Source organism: Hyla sarda, chromosome 10 (genome assembly GCF_029499605.1).
Source record: "Hyla sarda isolate aHylSar1 chromosome 10, aHylSar1.hap1, whole genome shotgun sequence".
Lineage (NCBI taxonomy): Eukaryota > Metazoa > Chordata > Amphibia > Anura > Hylidae > Hyla > Hyla sarda.
Window position 1 is genome coordinate 41,574,745 of NC_079198.1, and position 22,349 is coordinate 41,597,093.

Genomic DNA, 22,349 nt, shown 5'->3' on the forward strand with positions numbered 1-22,349 from the left:
ATCATACCCGGTGGGTCCCGGTTGCTATAAGCAACTAGGACCCGTGGCTAATGCCAGACATCGCCGATCGGGCTGATGTCCAGCATGAACTCTTTAGACACGGCGATCAAAGTTGATTGCCGCGTCTAAAGTAAAAGTAAAAGCTTCCCAGCAGCTCATTCGGGCTGATCGGGACCATCGCGGTAAAATCGCGATGTCCAGAACAGCTAGGACGCAGCGGAAGGGTGTCTTACATGCCTCCTGTGCGTCCGAAAGGCCATTGATTGCTCCAAGCCTGAAATCCAGGCTTGAGCAATCAACCGCCGATAACACTAATCCCTGCCATTGAATGCAATGGCAGTGATCAGTGTATTGAATCAATGTACTGCATGTTATAGTCCCCTATGGGGGCAATAAGATTGCAAAAAAAAAAAAAGTGAAAAAAAGTTAAAGATCATTTAACCCCTTCCCTAATAAAAATTTGAATCACCCCCCTTTTCCCAATAAAAAATAAATAAAACCAGTGTAAATAGCGTATTTTTGGTCACTTTTTATACCATAAAAAAAAATGAATAAAAAGCGATCAAAAAGTCCGATCAAAACAAAAATGGTACCGATAAAAACTTCAGATCAAGGCGCAAAAATGAGCCCTCATAACGCCCCATACATGGAGAAATCAAAAAGTTATAGGGGTCAGAATAGGACATGCATGTAGTTATGATTTTTATGATTTTTTTTTTCAGAAGTAATACAAAATCAAACCTATGTAAGTAGGGTATCATTTTAACCGTTTGGACCTACAAAAATAAAGATAATGTGTAATTTTTACCGAAAAATGTACTGCGTAGAAATCGAAACCCCCAAAATTTACAAAATGGCATCTTTCGTTTTGCTGTAGATTTTGGGGTAAAAATGACTGATGTCATTACAAAGTAGAATTGGCGCAAAAAATTAAGTCATCATATGGATTTTTAGGTGCAAACTTGAGAGAGAGTGTAATTTTTAGAAGGTGATGAGCAAAAAACGAAAATGCAAACTGGAAAACCCTCAGTCCTTAAGGGGTTAAAGTGACAGTGGTCAGATTTGCAAAAAATGCTCGGGTCCTTAATGTGAAAATGGGCTGGGTCCTTAAGGGGTTAAAGGATTCATATTTCTTTCAACTTCTGGCTTTTGCTCAAAAAACTATATGGAAAACTGCCAAAAAAAACTGTGTAAGGCTAAGTTTCCACTTTTGTTTTTCTGCAAAACCGCCAATAAAAATGCCCATTTTGATGCATGTCTTTTTTGTGAAAAAATGCTGTGGCCAGAGGTTAGGTGCAAATCAATAGGGAACTGCAAAATGCCATATCCAGTTTGCTTTTAAGATACAGTAGGCATAGAAAAAATGTGTAGGGAACAAAGTTTATATTTTTAGAAGAAAATCTTTATAAATTTTCAATCAGGGACCAATTAATGTCAATGGGCAGGGACATAAAAATGTAGCCGGCAATATTAACCCCTTAAGGACACAGGGCGTATCCATACGCCCCCGTTTACAAGTCCTTAAGGACACAGGGTGTATGGATACGCCCTGCGCATTTCCGGCCCCCGCCTCTAGCCGGAGGGGAGCCGGTGCCAGATACCTGCTGAAATCGTTCAGCAGGCATCCCGGCATATCGCCCAGGGGGGTCTTGATGACCAATTCAGCCCAGCGATCTGCGGCGGATTCCGGGTCAATCCGGTCTCCGGGCACCTGCTGTGGGTGTCACTCCCGCAACCCGCTCCGCCCCTCTTCCGGAGGACATGATCGGGTGCGGGAAGTGGACCCCGGGAGCTGGGGACCCCGATCCCCGGCGTCCCTGTTGGGATCGGGGCCCCAGGAGCGACGAGGGACTGACTTGCTGCGGCGGCGTGGATCTGCAGTTGGAGGTGAGTAACAGCCTCCTGTTGTTGCTTAGCAACAGCTCCCAGCATGCAAAAAGGGCATGCTGGGAGCTGTAGTTATGTAACAGCAGGAGGCAGACCACCACAACTCCCAGCATTCCCTTATGGGCATGCTGGGACTTATGGTTTTGCAACAGCTGGAGGCACATTTTTTCTATGGAAAAGTGTACCTTCAGCTGGATGTTTCTCCCCCCCAATGTGAATGTACAGGGTACACTCACATGGGCGGAGGTTTACATTAAGTATCCGGGTTGCAAGTTTGTGCTGCGTCAAGTTTTCTGCCGCAGCTCAAACTGCCAGCGAGAAACTATTGTGAACCCCCGCCCAAGTGACTGTACCCTAAAAACACTACACTAACACGAAATAAAATGTAAAAAAAAACTACATATACACATACCCCTACACAGCCCCCCTCCCCAATAAAAATGAAAAACGTCTGATAAGGCACTATTTCCAAAACTGAGCCTCCAGCTGTTGCAAAACAACTACTCCCAGTATTGCCAGATAGCCACTGACTGTCCAGGCATGCTGGGAGTTTCACAACAGCTGGAGGCCCCCTGTTTGGGAATCACTAGCGTAGAATACCCCTATGTGCACCCCTATGCAAATCCCTAATTCAGGCCTCAAATGCGCATGGCGCTCTTACTTTGGAGCCCTGTCGTATTTCAAGGCAACAGTTTAGGGTCACATATGGGATATCGCCGTACTCGGGAGAAATTGTGTTACAAATTTTGGGGGGTATTTTCTGCTATTACTCTTTTTAAAAATGTAAAATTTTTGGGAAACCAAGCATTTTAGGTAAATTTCTTTTCATTTTTTACATATGCAAAAGTCGTGAATCACCTGTGGGGTATTAAGGTTCACATTACCCCTTGTTACGTTCCCCGAGGGGTCTAGTTTCCAAAATGGTATGCCATGTGGTTTTTTTTTTTTGCTGTTCTGGCACCATAGGGGCTTCCTAAATTCGGCATGCCCCCAGAGCAAAATTTGCTTTCAAAAAGCCAAATGTGACTCCTGTAGTGTGCCAGCAGAGCACTTTTCACCCCCATATGGGGTGTTTTCTGAATCGGGAGAAATTGGGCTTCAAATTTTGGGGGGTATTTTCTGCTATTACCCCTTTTAAAAATGTAACATTTTTGGGAAACCAAGCATTTTAGGTACATTTTATTTTTTTACATATACAAAAGTCGTGAATCACCTGTGGGGTATTAAGGTTCACTTCACCCCTTGTTATGTTCCCTGAGGGGTCTAGTTTCCAAAATGGTATGCCATGTGTTTTTTTTTTCTGTTCTGGCACCATAGGGGCTTCCTAAAGGTGACATGCCCCCCAAAAACCATTTGTCGCACCTACCCTTCTGAGCCCTCTACTGCGCCCGCCGAACACTTTACATGGACATATGAGGTATGTCCTTACTTGAGAGAAATTGGATTTCAAATACAAGTACAAATTTTCTCCTTTTTACCCCTTGCAAAAATTCAAAAATTGAGTCTACAAGAACATGTGAGTGTAAAAAATGAAGATTTTGAATCTTCTTCACTTTTCTGCTATTCCTGTGAAACACCTAAAGGGTTAAAACACTTACTGAATGTCATTTTAAATACTTTAGGGGGTGCAGTTTTTATAATGGCGTAATTTGTGGGGTATTTCTAATATGAAGACCCTTCAAATCCACTTCAAAACTGAACTGGTCACTGAAAAATTGTGAGTTTGAAAATTTTGAGAAAAATGTCAAAATTGCTGCTGAACTTTGAAACCCTCTGGTGTTTTTCAAAAGTAAAAACTCAAATTTTATGATGCCAACATAAAGTAGATAAAGTAGACATATTGCATATGTGAACCAAAATTTTTTTTTATTTTGAATATCCATTTTCCTTACAAGCAGAGAGCTTCAGAGTTAGAAAAATGCAAAATTTTCATTTTTTTGATCAAATTTGGGGATTTTTCACCAAGAAAGGATGCAAGTTACTACAAAATTTTACCCCTATGTTAAAGTAGAATATGTCACGAAAAAACAACCTCGGAATCAGAATGATAACTAAAAGCATTCCAGAGTTATTAATGTTTAAAGTGACAGTGGTCAGATGTTCAAAAAATGCTCTGGTCCTTATGGTGAAAAAGGGCTCAGTCCTTAAGGGGTTAAGGACTAGGCCAATTTTCGCTGTAGGACCAGAGCGTTTTTTGCACATATGTCTTTATGTTTGCATCATAAAGTTGCCATGTTTTTACTTTTGGAAGACATTAGAGGGCTTCAAAGTTCAGCAGCAATTTTCCAATTTTTCACAACATTTTCAAAATCGGAATTTCTCTATCGGCTCCATTGGGGGACACAGACCATGGGTGTATGCGGCTATCACTAGGAGGTTCAACACTATGGCAACAAGAGAAGTCTGCTCCTCCCAGCAGGTTTTACCTGCCCACAGGCACCTGAGGTAATCAGTTTTAGCTTCGGAAGACTTCATGAGGTAAGTTCTTCTGACTGAGGTGAGTATATTCCCTTTCTCCTAGGTACAGCCTTGCAACCTCTGGAGACCCTCACTGTTTGCCCACTTTTTCTCAGGAGCTGGCCTGGACAGGGTTTTTTTTTCTATATATTTATTGAAAAAACTGGGGTGAGCAGGAGCATTTTTGGACTGGGGCACAGCTTTATTCAGAGGGCACTACACTTTTCACTTTCCTGAACGATGTGTGTGGTATGTGTTTATTTAAGCAGCTGACAGCCGCGGCGTTTTTACTATGCGGGCGCATGAAGCGCCGGCTTACTTTCGCTTTCGGCAGCAGTCGGCTGCCAGCGGCGTCTCGCTCGCTTCCCCGCAAGCGCATATGCGAATGACATGTGTGCTCGGGGAGAGGAGCGGGCGTGGCCGCCATTACGGACCTTCTTGTCAGAAGCTGAGGGCGCTATAGCTCCGCCCCCTCTGTCTGGGCTTCTGAGAAGCGCAGATTAGCCTCCAATCAGCACTGTGCACGCGTTGTGAGAGGCAGGGGCCAATAAGCAGTGCCCCTGCTCCTGGCCCGCCCCTCTTTTGCTATTGGCCAGCATTTCTCCATTAGAACGGAGTTCTCCTCACAGCAGCTGCCCTGGGGTCACAGACTTGGGCTGCACAGACAACTGGAGCGTTAGTTCATCATTTTGCCTCTAAAAGCTGTAATTCCAAAAAGCCTGGTTCTGCTGAACCCATTTGCTCCCTCTAAACAGTTAACTGGAGTGTTAGCCACTCATTACATCTGTAAAAGCTGAAAATGTCTGTTTCTGCTGAACCACTTGTTCTGCCTGCTCCACTGCTCCCCAAGACCCCCCTGCTATTCTACCCTAGTTGTCTACCAGACCCGGTGGGTTTGGCCGCCCCTTCAGCCTGGGTTCTCTCCCTCCCCCAGTCTATATCCGACTTGGCTCAGGTCTCCTGTTATGAGGTGACTGCATTGAGAGGCCCTCCCGGCCCTCTGGAGGGTCCTACTCTCCTCCTTTACTGATGCTCTCATCCTCAGTCTTCTGGCAGACACGGGCGCTCCCCTCACAGGCATCGCTTCGTTACTCCGCCCTGTAGCAAGTGTCGCTCCCCTAGAGGATGCTCCCATGGTCGCCGCTCTGGCTCTCCAGACCTGCGTACCTGGCCAGTCTCCCCCTCTTCCAGGGCCACCTCACATGTTCCCATTCACCTGGAGAACTTGTGGATGCAGTTTCCGATTAGGCCTCTGATTCAGAGGACCACACGGATATGTCGGACATGGTGCGCTCATTGGTCTCGGCCAAAAGAGACACCTTCCATCTAGAGGACCCAGGAACTCCGGATGTGGCTCCAGAAGTTTCCTTTAATTGTGCCCAACCTCAAGGGCTGCCTCACCTCGTTCCCATTCTCCCAGAGAACTTGTGGATGAGGTTTCTGATTCGGCCTCCGACTCAGAGGACCACATGGATATGCCTGATGTGGTGTACTCATTGGTTTCGGCCATAAGAGACACCTTCCAGCTAAGGACCCAGGAACTTCGGACGTGGTCCAGAAGTTTCCTCTCATCGTGCCAGACCTCTTCCAGGACTGCCTCACCTTGTTCCCATTCACCTGGAGAACTTGCGGATGAGGTTTCTGATTCAGCCTCCGACTTAAAGGAACGCACGGATGCCTGATATGGTGTACTCATTGTTTCGGCCATAAGATACACCTTCCATCTAAAGGACCCAGGAACTTCGGACGTGGCCCCAGAAGTCTCCTTTTCTTCGTGCCCGACCGGCACCTAAGACCTTCAGTTCTCATGCTGAATTTTACGCCCTGCTGGTATCCGCCTGGAGGCACCCTGACAAGAAGTTTCAGGAGACTTAGAAGGTTCAAGCGCAGTATTTCTTCGCCAAGGACCTCTTTGCTCGGTGGACCTCCTCTCCAACTGTGGATATGCCGGTCTCCCGCCTCTCTAAGGCGCCTACCGGGCCTTTGGCTGATGCGGCTGCATTCAAAATCCAGCCGACATGAAGGTGGAGATTTTGGCAAACTTTGCCTTGAGACAGCAGGATCTTCCTGCTTTTGCTTCGGCCTTGGGGTCAAGGGCCCTTTCAGTGTGGTCCAACTCCGCCAGGGTAGTCTTCAAGATCCCTCTGGAGGATTTATTTAATCTAGCCCGATGCTCTGCAGCTGGAGATTTTCTCTTCCATGCGCAGCCACTGTGCTGCCTTTGCCACAAGCTACCTGGTAGCCACCGTCCCTCCATGTGGCTTAAAGCCTGGAATGTGGACGCCGCCTTCAGGAAGTGAGGCGTCGGGCGGAAAAGAGTACTTTATTACCTCTGGATACAGCTCACAGAACCGCTTTCCATCGTAAGTCCTCCTTCGGGTTCTGCGGACTTTTGGTGCCACACAGGGTACCAACAAGGGGTCCAGCTGGGCGCCTTCACGGGAAGAGGGCTTCCTCCTTCCGGACCTGTCCCTCCCGGAGGTCGGCAATCCGTTCAGGCCGTTTTGCGGCCCCATCGGGACCCGTAGGCCTTCCTCGATCTGATGGGTCGCCCCCACCCGCCGACCTTTCTCGGGTTGTTGGTCGCCTCTTACTCTTCCGGGATGCCTCGATTACGCACATTCATTGTCTTGGTTCCTTCAGGGGAATGTTTCCAGGTTTATTCCAACCTCTTTGTGGTCCCCAAGAAAGGCGTTTCTGTTCGCCCAATCTTGGTTCTCTAGTATCTCAGCCAGCATCTTCTGCTTCTCATCCCGAATGGAGTCTCTCCGTTCGGTGCTGGCATCCCTGGTTCATGGGGAATTTTTGTTCCTCGGTGGATATCAAGGATGCCTGCCTCCACATCTCATTGTTCCGGTCATCAGCGGTACCTCTGCTTTGCAGTTCAGGACAGTCATTTTCTATTGTGGCTCCATTTCGGTCTGGCCACTTCTCCCCGGACCTTTAACAAAGTCCCGGCGCCTGTGATCGCCCCTTTTACGGACAACAGTTGTTTCCGTGATTCCTTACTTGGACGACCTTCTGATCAGAGTTCCAGCCAGGGCCCAGATCCTGGAGAGTCTTGGTCTCAACCTCCAGACCTTGTCTCTCTTCGGTTGGTTGGTCATTCGGGACAAGTCCAACCGCTTTCCTGGGGCTCCAGTTGACGCGGCCTCTGCCCGCTTTCAACTCTGCCGACCAATCGGCTGACTCTCTTATCAAGAGTCCGATGACTTGGTGTGAAACTCAGCCTTTTTCTCCGATCGTGGTTGGCTTTCGGCCGTTTCCATTCTTTTTCAATGTTCTTTGGCGTTTAATTATCATGTCCGAACCTAGTTCAGGGAGTGGCACAAGCTGCCCCCCCTTATCAGTCCCCTTTTTTCCCTTGGGACTTACACTTGGTCTTAGGTGTTCTGCAGGACGCCCCTTTTACCTTTATGTTTTTTTGACTTTTTCATCTCAATGAGAACATCGTCCTACCGTCCTCTTGTCCAGCCCCTTCTCATTCCTGGAAGCGTTTGTTCCACAACCTGGTTGTGGTGAGGGCTGTTCGGACTCATCTCTCAGTCACTCTTTCCTTTCGGCAGTGTGACCCCCCCCCCACCTTTTTTTGTTTTTCTGGAAGGTTGTTGTATAGGATAGCCTGCTTCTACAACCACCATTTTTCAGTGGATCCGGTCTGCTCTTTTTGGGAGCTTACCGCTGCAAGGGGAAGATCCCACCCTTCAGGGGTTTGGCTCATTCCACCTGATTTTCGGGGCATCCTGGGCCCTCCGCTACGTGGCTTCAGCCTTGCGGTTCTGTAAGGCGTCCGCGTGGTCGTCTTTATACACTTTCTCAAGGTGCTACCAGATTCATGCCTTTGCATCGGTTGATGCTACTCTGGGCTGTAAGATGTTGAAGACAGCGGTGGTCCAACCGTCCACCTGTCTGATTCCTTACCCAACCAAGGGACAGCTTTGTTACGTCTCATGGTCTATGTCCCCGAATGGAGCCGATAGAGAAAAGGAGATTTTTTTATGCTTACCGTAAAATCTCTTTCTCGAAGGATCCATTGGGGGACTCAGCTCCCACCCTTTTTTCTGGTGTTCCTATTTCAGTTCTCTGTCCGAAGGTGTGTTCAGTTGCCTTTTCTTCTGATTGCTCGGACAGTATGTGGTCTTCTCTTGACCTGTCGGTCTTCTCCTATTGCTCTGGGACTAAGACTGATTACCTCAGGTGCCTGTGGGCAGGTATACCCTGCTGGGAGGAGCCGACTTCTCTTGTTGCCATAGTGTCGAAGCTCCTAGTGACCCATGGTCAGTGTCCTCCAATGGATGCTTCGAGAAAGATATTTAAAAAAAAAAAATCTTTTTTTCCAGGGATCATTTGAAGGGCTTTCTTATTGGAAATACCCCACAAATGACCCCATTATAAAAACTGCACCCCTCAAAGTATTCAAAATGACATTCAGCAAGTGTGTTAACCCTTTAGGTGATTCACAGGAATAGCAAGCCCCCTATGGTGCCAGAACAACAGAAACCCCTCCCCCCCCCCCCCCACAAGGCATACCATTTTGGAAACTACACCCCTCAAGGCAAGTAACTAATTAAATTTTTCATCTTCACGAAACACTGTTCCCCAAAATCTGTCAGACACCTGTGGGGCGTAAATGCTCACTGCATCCCTTATTACATTACATGAGAGGTGTAGTTATCAGAATGGGATCACATGTTGGGGGGGGGGGGGTCATTGTTCTGGCACCACGGGGGACTTTGTAAACACACATGGCCTTCAATTCCAGACAAATTTTCTATTCAAAAACACAATGGCGCTTTCTCTTCTGAGCATTGTAGTTCGCCAGCAGAGCACTTTACATCCACATATGGGGTATCTATATACTCAGAAGAAATGGTGTTACAAATTTTGGGGGGCTTTTTCCTATTTTCCCTTGTGAAAATGAAAAATTTAGGGTAACAGCAGCATTTTTGTGAATTTTTTTTTTTTCAGCATTTTCCCATCCAGCTTTAACAAATTTGTGAAACACCTGTGGGATGTTAAGGCTCACTATACCCCTTGTCACGTTCCGTGAGGGGTGTAGTTTCCAAAATGGGGTCACATGGATGTAAAATCATCCACCCCTGTGCAAATCACCAATTTAGGCCTCAACTGTACATAGTGCGCTCTCACTCCTGAGCCTTGTTGTGCGCCAGCAGAGCATTTTACACTCATATATGGGGAATTTCCGTACTCAGGAGAAATTGCGTTACAAATTTTGGGGGTCTTTTTTTCCCCTTTTACCTCTTGTGAAAGTAAAAAGTATGGGGGCAACACCAGCATGTTAGTGTAAAACTTTATTTTTTTACACTAACAGGCTGGTGTAGACCCCAACTTTTCCTTTTCATAAGGGGTAAAAAGGAGAAAAAGCCCCCCATAATTTGTAGTGCAAAATCTCCCGAGTAAGGAAATACCCCATATGTGGCACTAAACTGTTTCCCTGAAATACGACAGGTGAGAGAGCGCCATGAGCATTTGAGGACTAAATTAGTGATTGCATAGGGGTGGACATTGGGAATCACTGGCGTAGAATACCCCTAACAGGGTGCCTCCAGCTGTTGCTAAACTCCCAGCATGCCTGGACAGTCAGTGGCTGTCCGGAAATGCTGGAGTTGTGGTTTTCCAACAGCTGGAGGCTCCGTTTTGGAAACACTGCCGTACAACACGTTTTTCATTTATATTGGGGGGGGGGGGGGGACAGTGTAAGGGGGTGTATATGTAATGTTTTACCCTTTATTACGTGTTAGTGTAGTGTTTTTAGGGTACATTCGCACTGGCAGTTGAGTTTCTCATTAGGAGTTTGCGGCAAAAAAATTATTGCTGCGGCAAAAAAATTATCGCAGCTCAAACTTGAAGCAAGAAACTCACTGTAAACCTGCCCGTGTCAATGTACCCTGTACAAACCTCCAGCTGTTTCAAAACTGCAACTCTCAGCATGTACTGACAGACCGTGCATGCTGGGAGTTGTACTTTTAAGTAACAGAACCTAACTGAAGGTTTTTCACCAATTGTGCCTTCAGCTGTTGCAAAAGTACAACTCCCAGCATGCACGGTCTGTCAGTACATGCTGGGAGTTGTAGTTTTTCAACAGCTGGAGGCACACTGGTTGGAAAATACTGACTTTTTGCAAAACTACAACTCCCAGCATGTACTGATCGCCAAAGGGCATGCTGGGAGATTATGCAACAGCTGGAGGTACGCAACTACAATTCTCAGCATGCTGAGACAGCTGTTTGGGCATGCTGGGAGTTGTAGTTTTGCAAGATCTGGAGGGCCACAGTTTACAGACCACTGTATAGTGGTCTCAAACATTAGCCCTCCAGCTGTTGCAAAACTAAAAATCCCAGCATGCCCAAACAGCTGTCTGGGCATGCTGGAAGTTGTAGTTTTGCAACATCTGGAGGGCTACAGTTTAGAGACCACTGTATAGTGGTCTCAGACTGTAGCCCTCCAGATGTTGCTAGGCAACTCCCCGGCTTCCGTGCGATCCAGCTGTACGACATCGCCCCCCACCGATCACAGTCGCTCGCTGCCTCTGGATGGGTAAGATAGATATCGGCAGGTACGCCCTTGGTCCTTAAGTGGTTAAAAAATGATAAAGGGGCCATGTAATTGTAAATTCTTTTGTACATATACTTTTTTTTATTAATGTTGTGAAACTATTAATGTATTTTAATTATGTATTTAACCTGTTAACGACCATGGACGTGTATACTCGTCCAATGGTCGTTAAAGGGGTATGACGCAGGCTCCCGACTCGAGCCTGCGTCATACCGACCGGCCCCCAGCTGATTCCTGTAGCTGGGGGCCAGCGTTAATAGCCGTGGCCAGCTATTAACCCTTTAGTTGACAGCGGCATCTAAAAGGTGCCTGTATCCCATCTCTGGTGGTCCAGTGGGGTAGATTGGGGGTGTTCCACTGTGGAGGTAGCCTGAGGGCTTACCTCTCCTTCCACGGCGGCTCCTGCACTCTGAATGTTAAAGCCTAGTAGGACCAGGCTTTATCAATCGAGCACAGAGACTACAGATCAATGTGGTTTTATGAAACCACATTGATCTGTATGAGTCCCCTAAGTCCCCCTAAGTCTCCCGCACGGTCAATGGCGTAAGCGCAGAAAAATTCCAGAGTCCAAAAGAGCGTATTTTTGGTCACTTTTTATACCATAATTTTTTTTTTTTTTTTTATAAAAAGCGATCAAAAAGTCTGAACAAAACAAAAATGGTACTGATTAAAACTTCGGATTACGGCGCAAAAAAATTAGCCTTCATACCACCCCGTACGTAAAAAAAAAAAAAAAAAAAAAAAAAAAAGTTATAGGAGTCAGAAGATAACAATTTTAACCCCTTAAGGACCCGGGCTTTTTCGGTTTTTTCATTTTCAATTTTTCCTCCTTAACTTTAAAAAATCATAACTAAAATTTTCACCTAAAATTCTATATGAAGTAATTTTACCCAAAAATCTATGGTGAAATGGGAAAAAAAATATCAATGTGCGACAAAATTGATGAAAACACACTATTTTGTAAGTTTTGGGGGCTTCCGTTTTTACGCAGTACATTTTTCGGCAAAAATGATACCTTATCTTTATTCTGTAGGTCCATAGGGTTAAAATGATACAAAATCAAACCTATACAAGTAGGGTATCACTTCAGAAAAAAATCATGAATATATGCAGGAAAATTTATACGTTTAAAATGGTCATATTCTGACCCCTACTTTTTTTTATTTTTCTGTGTTCAGGGTGCTATGAGGGCTAATTTTTTTGCGCCGTGATCTGAAGTTTTTAGCGGTAACATTTTTGTTCTGATCAGACTTTTTGATCACTTTTTATTCACTTTTTTGTGGAATAAAAAGTGATCAAAAATGCGCTATTTTGGATTTTGGAATTTTTTTGCGCGTACGCCATTGAACGTGCGGTTTAAAAAGCGGTATATTTTTATAATTCGGACATTTCAACACGCGGCGATACCACATATGTTTACTTTTATTTACACTTATTTTATTCTTGGAAATGCTGGGTGATTCAAACTTTTATTAGGGGAAGGGATAATTGAAAGGGTTAATTATTTTTTTTACACTTTTCTTATGCAATATTATAGCTCCTATAGGGGGCTATAACATTGCATTAACTGATCTTTTACACCGATTGATCCATCTCCATAGGAATGGATCAGTGTTTTCGGCGATTGAATGCTCAAGCCTGGATCTCAGGCTTGAAGCATTCAATCGGCGATCGGACTGCAGGAAGGAAGGTAAGAGACCTTCCACCTGTGCTACAGCTGTTTCCTGATGCCGTGATTATACCACGGAGATCCCGAACAGCTCCCTGATCTAACCGGCAACTTTCACTTTAGTTTTTAGCTGCGTGGCTCAGCTTTGAGCACGCGGCTAAAGGGTTAATAGCGCGCGGCACCGCGATCAGTGCCGTGCGCTATTAGAGGCGGGTCCCGGCTTCACTATGACGGCTTCACCGTGTGACTCCGCGTTATATCGCAGGACCGGGGCCCAGGACGTACCCATACGTCCTGGGTCCTTAAGAGGTTAAAGGTATTCAATTTCGTGCATGCAGTCATAATTTTTTTCCCAAAAGTACGACAAAATCAAGCCTATTTAAGTAAGGTATCATTTTAATCGTATGACCTACAGAATAAAGATAAAGTGTCATTTTTACCGAAAAATGTACTGCGTAGAAGCCCCCAAAATTGTGTTTTTTCTTCAATTTTGTCGCACAATGATCTTTTCCCGTTTCGCCGTAGATTTTTGGGTAAAATGACTGATGTCATTACAAAGTAGAATTGGTGGCACAAAAAATAAGCCCTCATATGAATTTTTAGATGCAAAGTTGAAAGGGTTATGATTTTTAAAAGGTAAGGAGGAAAAAAAAACTATTGCAAAAACAGAAAAATGCTTGGTCCTTAAGGGGTTAAAAGTGTGTGCTTTTACTTTATTCTATTTTATACATTTAGGTACCACTACTACTCCCAGCATGAGAGCTGTAGTACCTGTTACTAATAGACAGATTGCAGCAGGTGTCACTCCATTGCAATGGCCGCACTTCTCTGCTCCCCTGCCCGGCACTGTACTCTGTGATTTTAAGTTCTCTTCACATCACAGATTCATATTTGGTGCTGAATCACAACTCTCAGCGGCATATATGAATCTGTGATATATGCCGCTGTGAGTTGTGATTGGCCGGAACCATCCGGTTAATCACAACTCTCAGCACCAAATATGAATCTGTGATGTTAAGACAACTTTTTTCCGATCCCTACTGTATTTTTATTTATTTTTTGGTACCCAACAAAATTCTTAAAATACGCCCGCAGGGAAACTGCCAAAGGGGCCAAAAAAGCAGTTTCAACACAAAGGCGCAAAAGCGCAAGAAAAAAACGCAAGAAAAATGACAAAATGCAGGAAAATGTGTTGGGTTTTTTTCTGTTTTTTTTTTCTTAGTTTTTTTTGTCGCTTTTTGTTTTGGACAAGGAAAAAAAAAAAAAGTGGAAACTTAGCCTCAAACCTCCTTCAAACCTGCAGTCATTTGAATGGCCATAGTTTTGCATTTTTTGACCATCCCCCTTATCCAGACCAAGTTTCCTGAGAAAGACTTTCAGTCCACCATAAATTGTGCATAGTGACTATTTTCTTTAAAAAGACCACCCCCAATGGTTGACCACTTTTCACTGCAATTTTGGGTGGTCTGCTCAATGTTTCACTACATTCTGTCTAATTCCCATACCAGCCACATCACATTCTTGCCCAAACTTCTTTGAAAAACCTGAAAACTCATCATTAAAAAAATTAAAATATTAAAATTAAATCAGATGCAGACTAAACCAGCTGCTATTACACTGCCATATGAACAGCCCCCCCCCCCTTCACCAACTTTATCCTTTCCCCTTCCTTTTATAAATTAGAAGCTCTTGTGGACAGCAGAGTCCTCTCTTCCACTGTACCAGTCTGTTAGTTATTTAGCTCATGTTTTTTTTTTACTGGAAATAATAGTGCTGTGAATTGAATAGGGATAGAATACACCTATTAAAAGAAAGTACACGAAAATTTACCAGACAAAAAAAGTTTATTTTAAAAATAATTTTCTCCCCAACAACTTTTCCAGAAAAACAAAACTGAAAATAAAATAAGAAAAGCTCTTTAGTCAACAGAAGAAAGTCATTAAATAAATAAGTTGTACTTTTTTTCATTTTAGTTTAACCTACAATCGTTAAAAGAACAGAGGCATAAAATACAAAACATATCAGGATTAGGAGATTCATGGGGGCTCTTATATGCAATAATATTTACCTTTGGGGTCTTGATGAAAAAAATCAAGACTGATTAAAAAGATAGGCATCGGCTGAGTCCACAAATTGTGGATGAAGCGGTGTTGACATGCAAGTCAGTATGGTTTTTAAAATGACAGACGCTAAAAGCAGGGACTGTTGATTGTCACATGGTATTGCGGGTTAAACCGCCAATTTAACTAGGTGGCCAACAACAACTAAACTGCTTGTAACCAATGCCAATTAGAAAACTTGTGAACCCAGCTTCATGGTCATAAAACATTCAAGCTTCTAACAACACTGTTAACACCTGGAGTAACAAACTGCATTATATACTGGAAGTAAACAGAGCACGTGTCTTAACAGTAGCAGCTGCCAAGATACCTCTAATACACACACTAGCTGTTTATCATGAGGCCATAATATGGCAAGAGTAGCAAAACCACTCACTCATAGGGAGATCGAATGCACACCATGAACCTTTCTATTTGGCAGTATTTTAATAGATCAAGGTTCCTGCACGATGGTATGCATTAAATGCCTTTATGTTGATTTAAAAGGGGTACCCCAGTGGGAAAAAAGGTTTTAAAATCAACTGGTACCAGAAAATTATACAGATTTGTAAAGGATTTTTACTTAAAAACATTAATCCTTCCAGTACTTATCGGGTGCTGTATGCTGCAGAGGAAGTTCTTTCCAGTCTGACCACAGTGTTCTGCTGCCACCCCTGCCTGTGTCAGGAACTGTTTGGTTTATTTTCCACTGGTGTACCCCTTTAATATAAGAAATCATACTGGCTTACACTTTAGAAAACACAAATCTGCTAATGGATTGAAGCAGTTCTGTGCTAGTGGCTTTTCAGAAAAACAATCTGAGAAAGAGAGGTGAAGTATAATGCTGCAAACACTCCATACTTCCTCTGATTTATACATGATTGCAAATACAGTACATGTATTACCAGTGATAGCAGATGACCTTGTGATATCAAATGTCAATGTGTGCATGGTATGCAAATGTAATAGGACACTGCAAGAAAGAAGGACAAAAACCCCACAGCATGAGGTAAGTAAAGATAGAACACAAGTAACTGTGGAATTAAAAACTTATTTTGACCCTCTAAAACAAATGACTTCTTAAAACTGGTCACATTTTCATCATAAATCCAAAAATGAAAAAGGAAAAGAAAAAACAAAAGAAAAAAAAAAAATGAAATAAAAAAATAAAAATAAAAAATAAAAGTGTCACAGATGTGTAAAGGGAAAAGAGAGCAAACTACTTAATACAATACATAATGGTAAAGTTGGCATCAAAGTTTTATCCAGATAAAATGTTGTGCAGGGAACAGGAAATACATTTACTGTACCTTTATTAGGCAGACTGACAGTCTGCTATTCTCTGTGACCATTTAAAGCAAAACTGTCACCTCCGTACAGGTGCAGTTACCATTGCATAGAGCAAAACAAATAGACAAGAAGCGCTTCCTTGTGCAGGATCACCAAAATATAGTAGAAGTACGTGGATAAAAGAAAAGTGTTCACCTGGAAAGGTTGTGCAGATTCCAGGCACAACACTTACAAGGGCATTTTGAAGAAGATTAGAGCTGCTGCAGCTTCCCACACCAAAGGCGCCGGCGTTGAATATAGGTGAAGGAGAAGGGTGAAACCGGGAAGTTGTGTCCGCGCTGCTGGCAAGTAGGGGAGGATCAGCAAGGATCAAGAACAATCAGTGTTAGAAGTTATCCTTTATTTAGTTCACACAATGCATTTCTGGGAGTAAACCCTTTCATTAGGCGTGATCATCACGTCTGATGAAAGGGTTTACTCCCAGAAACGCGTTGTGTGAACTAAATAAAGGATAATTTCTGACACTGATGGCTCTCGATCCTTGCTGATCCTCCCCTACTTGCCAGCAGTGCAGACACAACTTTCCAGTTTCACCCTTCTCCTTCACCTACATTGCATAGAGCAGAATGTAAAGTAAAAGCGGGTGCTTTTACTCACATTTGCCGCGGTCTGTAAAGGAAAATTCTTAGGCTGGGTTCCCACCACGTTTGCTTAATACAGGACCAGATCTGGCTGGAGGATGGGAAAACCAAGCGCTCCCGTATCCCAGCCGGACCCGGCCCATATCTCATTCATTTGAATGAGCCGATCGGAGGCAGTCAGTTATTCTGGTCAAACGAATGAGATATGGGCCGGGCCCGGATGGAATATGGGAGCGCCCGGTTGTCCCATCCCCCAGCCAGATCCATTCTCTGTCTTAAAAAAACATGGTGTAAACCCAGTCTTACTTTATTCTGATGCCGGGACACAGTCGGATGGGAGTTGACCGGCCCATCCAATAAAGTAAGAATTTTCCTTTACAGACCGTGGCGAATGCAAGTAAAAGCCCCCGCTTTTACTTCACATTCTGCTTTATGCAATGGTTACTGCACCTCCGTACCTGTATGGAGGTGACAGTTGCGCTTTAAGAAAAGCATCTCTGTAAATCTTACAGTGGGCCACAGTATTATGACTAAGGTCAAAAATTTCTAATAGCATTTTAAAGATCAACCACCGAAGTGGGACATGTTAAAATTCTTAAAACATGGCCTCCATGTGCTTTAAAACACAATGACGTTTAGAATGCTATACTTATTTTATCAATAAATTGCCTTTTTTTTGTAAAGTTTTGCAGAATTAATGAATTCTCTGGAACCCACTTCAGCTTTATCTTAGAAATAAAAAAAAGCTAGGGAATAGCTAGGTGTAAAGAGCTACATGTGGAAGATCAATATCAGACCATAAAAGTGGTTTAAAAAGGAGTGCATTACTCTGGAATATCTGGATATATACAAAAAGGTAAGCACAATAGATTTTCGTTGTTTGTATAATTCCAGAAACAGATATAATTGCACAATTCAGAGTAACACCCAACTGAGTAGTATACAATAGTAAAATCTAAACGCACCTTTGACACACTATATATATATATATATATATATATATATATATATATATATATATATATATATATATATATATATTATATATATAATACACATACATACACACAAATATACTGTATGTTACATAGGTTAGGTATACAGAGAAACAGTCACAAAACCATTGCTATTCTTCGTAAAGTCTGGGGAGCACATAAGTGACGGTATATTTTCACCCCTTATTTCCTTCCACCCTGCACAAGATCTTCTCTGTTTGTAACTAAGCACCCCACCCTTTCACCCTGAGTTATGTGGCATTAGTACATCCCTAAAATTGGGAGTAGCAGAACCCAACTACCCAACCTCTGGAATGCATTATTGCCTTCAGTCACAGGATTCCATAATTAAGAAAAAAAAAAAAAAGGCACACACACACACACCACAAAAATATGCAGCAGGTAACAGATATCCTGGGCCAAGAAATATGAGACAATCAGTAAATGCCAACCATTTTAAAGGGCCTTCGTTATTTTTATTCTAAGGCAACATGATTTTTATCAGTGAGAACCTAGCATCTATACAAGATGCCAGTAAGTTATATTAAATAACACTGAAGAAAGAGGTTGGTGAAAAAAGTCACCTTGAGCGATGTACGCAAAACACAGAATCAAAGGGCCTATAGTGACCGGCAGTTAAATTAAAAAGGGTTAAGGGTGGAGAAGATGGGTTCAGTGTATCCATGATAATCACCTGAGCCAATCAAAGCTTCCCACATCTGCATTGTCAGATGATAAAAATGAAAATTGGGGAAACAGAGCTTTCTAGAACAGTGCGTTCTGATTGGTTAGGAATCACCTGATTTATAATGCTTATCAGTAGGCAGGCTTGTGTCCGTACGCTGTATGCTTCCAGTTAGGGGTCAAGTATGGACAATTTCTTCCTTTTATCCAGGTACCCACACTTACCACCCCCACTGGTCCCATAGCTGCTCCCTGCTGACCATGAGCTTTAGGATCAGAGGTGCAATCTTTACTCTTCTCATGAAACTGTGTGGGAGTATTCGTGGATCCGACTGCTATGTAGCCACGTGAGGAGGAGAGGGTATGGCTACAAACTCACGAAGGATATTTCGAGCCATTTCAATGTTGTTATGAGCAATGAGCAAGGCTTTATTTACATCCTGTTGAGAATAGCCCTGGTTCAACAAACTTTCAATCTCACTGGAGTGTGGAGCAGATCCTACATCACCTGCGGGTGCAGGGCGACGCTCAGAGTTCATCCTCCTTGGAAAGGGTTTTGGTGGACGCTCAGGAACAGCTGAAGACTCAAAGGTCACTGTAAAGATATAAAAACATTATTAGTCAAGTTTTATGATACCACAGCAATAAAGTTGGGAAGTACATCTAGAATAAAAGCAATATAGACAACCTAACAGAAAGAAGGTAAAAAGTATAACATTTACCTGTAGGAAACAGAGGTTGTGTACAATGCAAGAAAAATATACCCATGATATACAGAAAGACAGAACAGTGGGAGAAATAGCAAATCATATTCTTTAACCTGTTGGGGACGAAGGGCGTATCCATACGCCCGTGGGAATTTCGGTCGAATTCACACTTGCGATTTGCACCGATTCCGGGTCATACGGGTCTATGGTGACCCGGAATATTAGGGGGATCACGGTTGTCTAAGACACCTAAGATCACCCTGAAGGGATAGGAGTGAGTGAGGTAGCAGGGGTGCCCCTCCTATCCCTGCTATTGGTGGTCTAGACGCGACCACCAATAGCAGATCGGGGGCGGGGGGGGTGTTAACTTTCGTTTTCCCCTTCCTGCCCATCCACAATAGGCGTGGCAGGACGGGGAAACCGGCGCCGAAGATCCACTTACCGATCCAGAGGCTGTAGGCGACCGAGATAGGCGGGAGGCGACGTCATGCGGCAGAAGAGGACGGCTCCCTGGATCCTACGGAAGCCGGTAAGTTGCCTAGCAACATCTGGAGGGCTACAGTCAGACCATTATACAGTGGTCTCTAACCTGTAGCCCTCCAGATGTTGCAAAACTACAACTCCCAGCATGCCCAGACAGCTGTTTGGGAATGCTGGAATATTATTTTTGCAACAGCTGGAGGGCTACAGTTTGAGATCATTATACAGTGGTCTCTATACTTTATCCCTCCAGATCTTGCAAAACTACAACTCCTAGAATGCCCAAACAGCTGTTTGCTGTCTGGGCATGCTGGGATTTGTCAACGTTTGGAGATCACTGTGCAGTGGTCTATAAACTGTAGCCCTCCAGATGTTGCAAAACTGCAAATCCCAGCATGCCCAAACAGCATGCTGGGAGTTGTAGTTAAGTACCTCCAGCTGTTGCATAACTACATCTCCCAGCATGCCCTTCGGCGATCAGTACATGCTGGGAGTTGTAGTTTTGCAACAGCTGGAGGCACACTGGTTGGAAAATACTGAGTTAGGTAACAGAACCTAACTGAAGGTTTTCCAACCAGTGTGCTTCCAGCTGTTGCAAAAGTACAACTCCCAGCATGCACGCTCTGTCAGTACATGCTGGGAGTTGTAGTTTTGAAACAGCTGGAGGTTTTGCCCCTCCATGCGAGGGGTACATTCAGGGTACAGGGTACATTCACACGGGCAGATTTACAGTAAGTTTCCTGCTTCAAGTTTGGGCTGCGGCAAATTTTTCGACACAGCGCAAACTCCTAGCAGGGAACTCACTGTAAACCTCCGCCAGTGCCAATGTACCCTAAAAACACTACACTAACACAAAATAAAGGGTAAAACACTACATATACACCCCCTTACACTGTCCCCTCAATAAAAATGAAAAACGTCTTGTATGGCAGTGTTTCCAAAACGGAGCCTCTAGCTGTTGCAAAACAACAACTCCCAGCATTTCTGGACAGCCACTGACTGTCCAGGCATGCTGGGAGTTTAGCAACAGCTGGAGGCACCCTGTTTGGGAATCACTGGCGTAGAATACCCCTATGTCCACCCCTATGCAATCCCTAATTTAGTCCTCAAATGCGCATGGCGCTCTCTCATTTTGGAGCCCTGTCGTATTTCAAGGAAACAGTTTAGGGCCACATATGGGGTATTTCCGTACTCAGGAGAAATTGCACTACAAATTTTGGGGGGCTTTTTCTCCTTTTACCCCTTATGAAAAGGAAAAGTTGGGGGCCTGTTGGTGTAAAAAAAATAAATGTTACACTAATATGCTGGTGTTGCCCCATACATTTTATTTTCACAAGCAGTAAAAAGGAAAAAAAGACCCCCAAAATTTGTAATGCAATTTCTCCTGAGTATGGAAATACCCCATATGTGGGCGTAAAATGCTCTGCGGACGCACAACAAAGCTCAGGATTGAGAGCGCACCATTTGAGGCCTAAATTGGTGATTTGCACAGAGGTCGCTGATTTTACAGCGGTTCTGACAAACGCAAAAAAATTAATACCCACATGTGACCCCATTTTGGAAACTACACCCCTCACGGAACATGATAAGGGGTATAGTGAGCATTAACACCCCACAGGTGTTTGACGAATTTTCATTAAAATTGGATAGGAAAATGAAAAAAAAATAAAAATAAATAATAATTCTCTCACTAAAATGCTGGTGTTACCCTGAATTTTTCATGTTTACAAGGGAAAATAGGAAAAAAAGCCCCCCAAAATTTGTAACCCCTTTTCTTCTGAGTAAGAAAATACCCCATATGTGGATGTAAAGTGCTCTGCGGGAAAACTACAATGCTCAGAAGAGAAGGAGCGCCTTTGGGATTTTGAAGAGAAAATTTGTCCGTAATTGAAGGCCACGTGTGTTTACAAAGCCCCTGTAGTGCCAGAACAATGGAACCTGCCCCACGACGTGACCCCATTTTGGAAACTACACCCCTCACGTAATGTATAAGGGGTGCAGTGAGCATTTACGCCCCATAGGTGTCTGACAGATTTTTGGAGCAGTGGTCCGTGAAAATGAAAAATTTTATTTTTCATTTGCACAGCCCACTGTTCCACAGATCTGTCAAACGCCAGTGGGGTGTAAATACTCACTGCACCCCTTATTAAATTCTGTGAGGGGTGTAGTTTCCAAAATGGGGTCACATGTGGGGGGTCCACTGTTCTGGCACCACGGGGGGCTTTGTAAACACACATGGCCCCTGACTACCATTCTAAACGAATTCTCTTTCCAAAAGCTCAATGGCGCTCCTTCTCCTCTGAGCATTGTAGTTCGCCCTTAGAGCATTTTACGTCCTAACATGGGGTATTTCCATACTCAGAAGAGATGGGGTAACAAATTTTGGGGGGGCATTTTCTCCCATTACCCTTTGTAAAAATGGTAAATTTGGGGGAAAAACTGCACTTAAGTGAAAAAAAATTTTTTTCTTCATTTACACATCCGATTTTAACGAAAAGTCGTCAAAAACCTGTGGGGTGTTAAGGCTAACTTGACCCCTTGTTACATGCATTGAGGGGTGTAGTTTCCAAAATGGTATGCCATGTGGGGTTTTCTGTTGTTCTGGCACCATAGGTGCTTTCTAAATGTAACATGCCCCCCAAAAAACATTTCAGCAAAATTCCCTCTCCAAAATCCCATTGTTGCTCCTTCCCTTCGAAGCCCTATATTGCGCCTGCCGAACACTTGACATACACATATGAGGTGTTTCCTTACTCGAGAGAAATTAGGTTACAAATTTTGGGGGGCTTTTTCTCCTATTACCACTTGTAAAAATTCAAAAGCTGAGTCTACAAGAACATGCAAGTGTAAAAAATGAAGATTTT

General features: G+C 43.8%; 1 protein-coding gene across 4 annotated transcripts in view; it reads right to left on the reverse strand.

The window, feature by feature from the left end:
• Positions 1 to 17,677: 17,677 nt before the first annotated feature.
• CBL (Cbl proto-oncogene) overlaps positions 17,678 to 22,349 on the reverse strand; it is a 118,368-nt gene continuing 113,696 nt past the window's right edge. For 3 of the 4 annotated variants that reach the window (XM_056542620.1, XM_056542619.1, XM_056542617.1), the window contains exon 16: positions 17,679 to 18,893. In XM_056542620.1, the coding sequence (XP_056398595.1) occupies positions 18,634 to 18,893 (260 nt within the window). In that variant the 3' untranslated portion in view covers positions 17,679 to 18,633. Of the gene's footprint in view, positions 18,894 to 22,349 lie in introns of all 4 variants that reach the window. The other variant, XM_056542618.1, reaches the window with a different exon arrangement.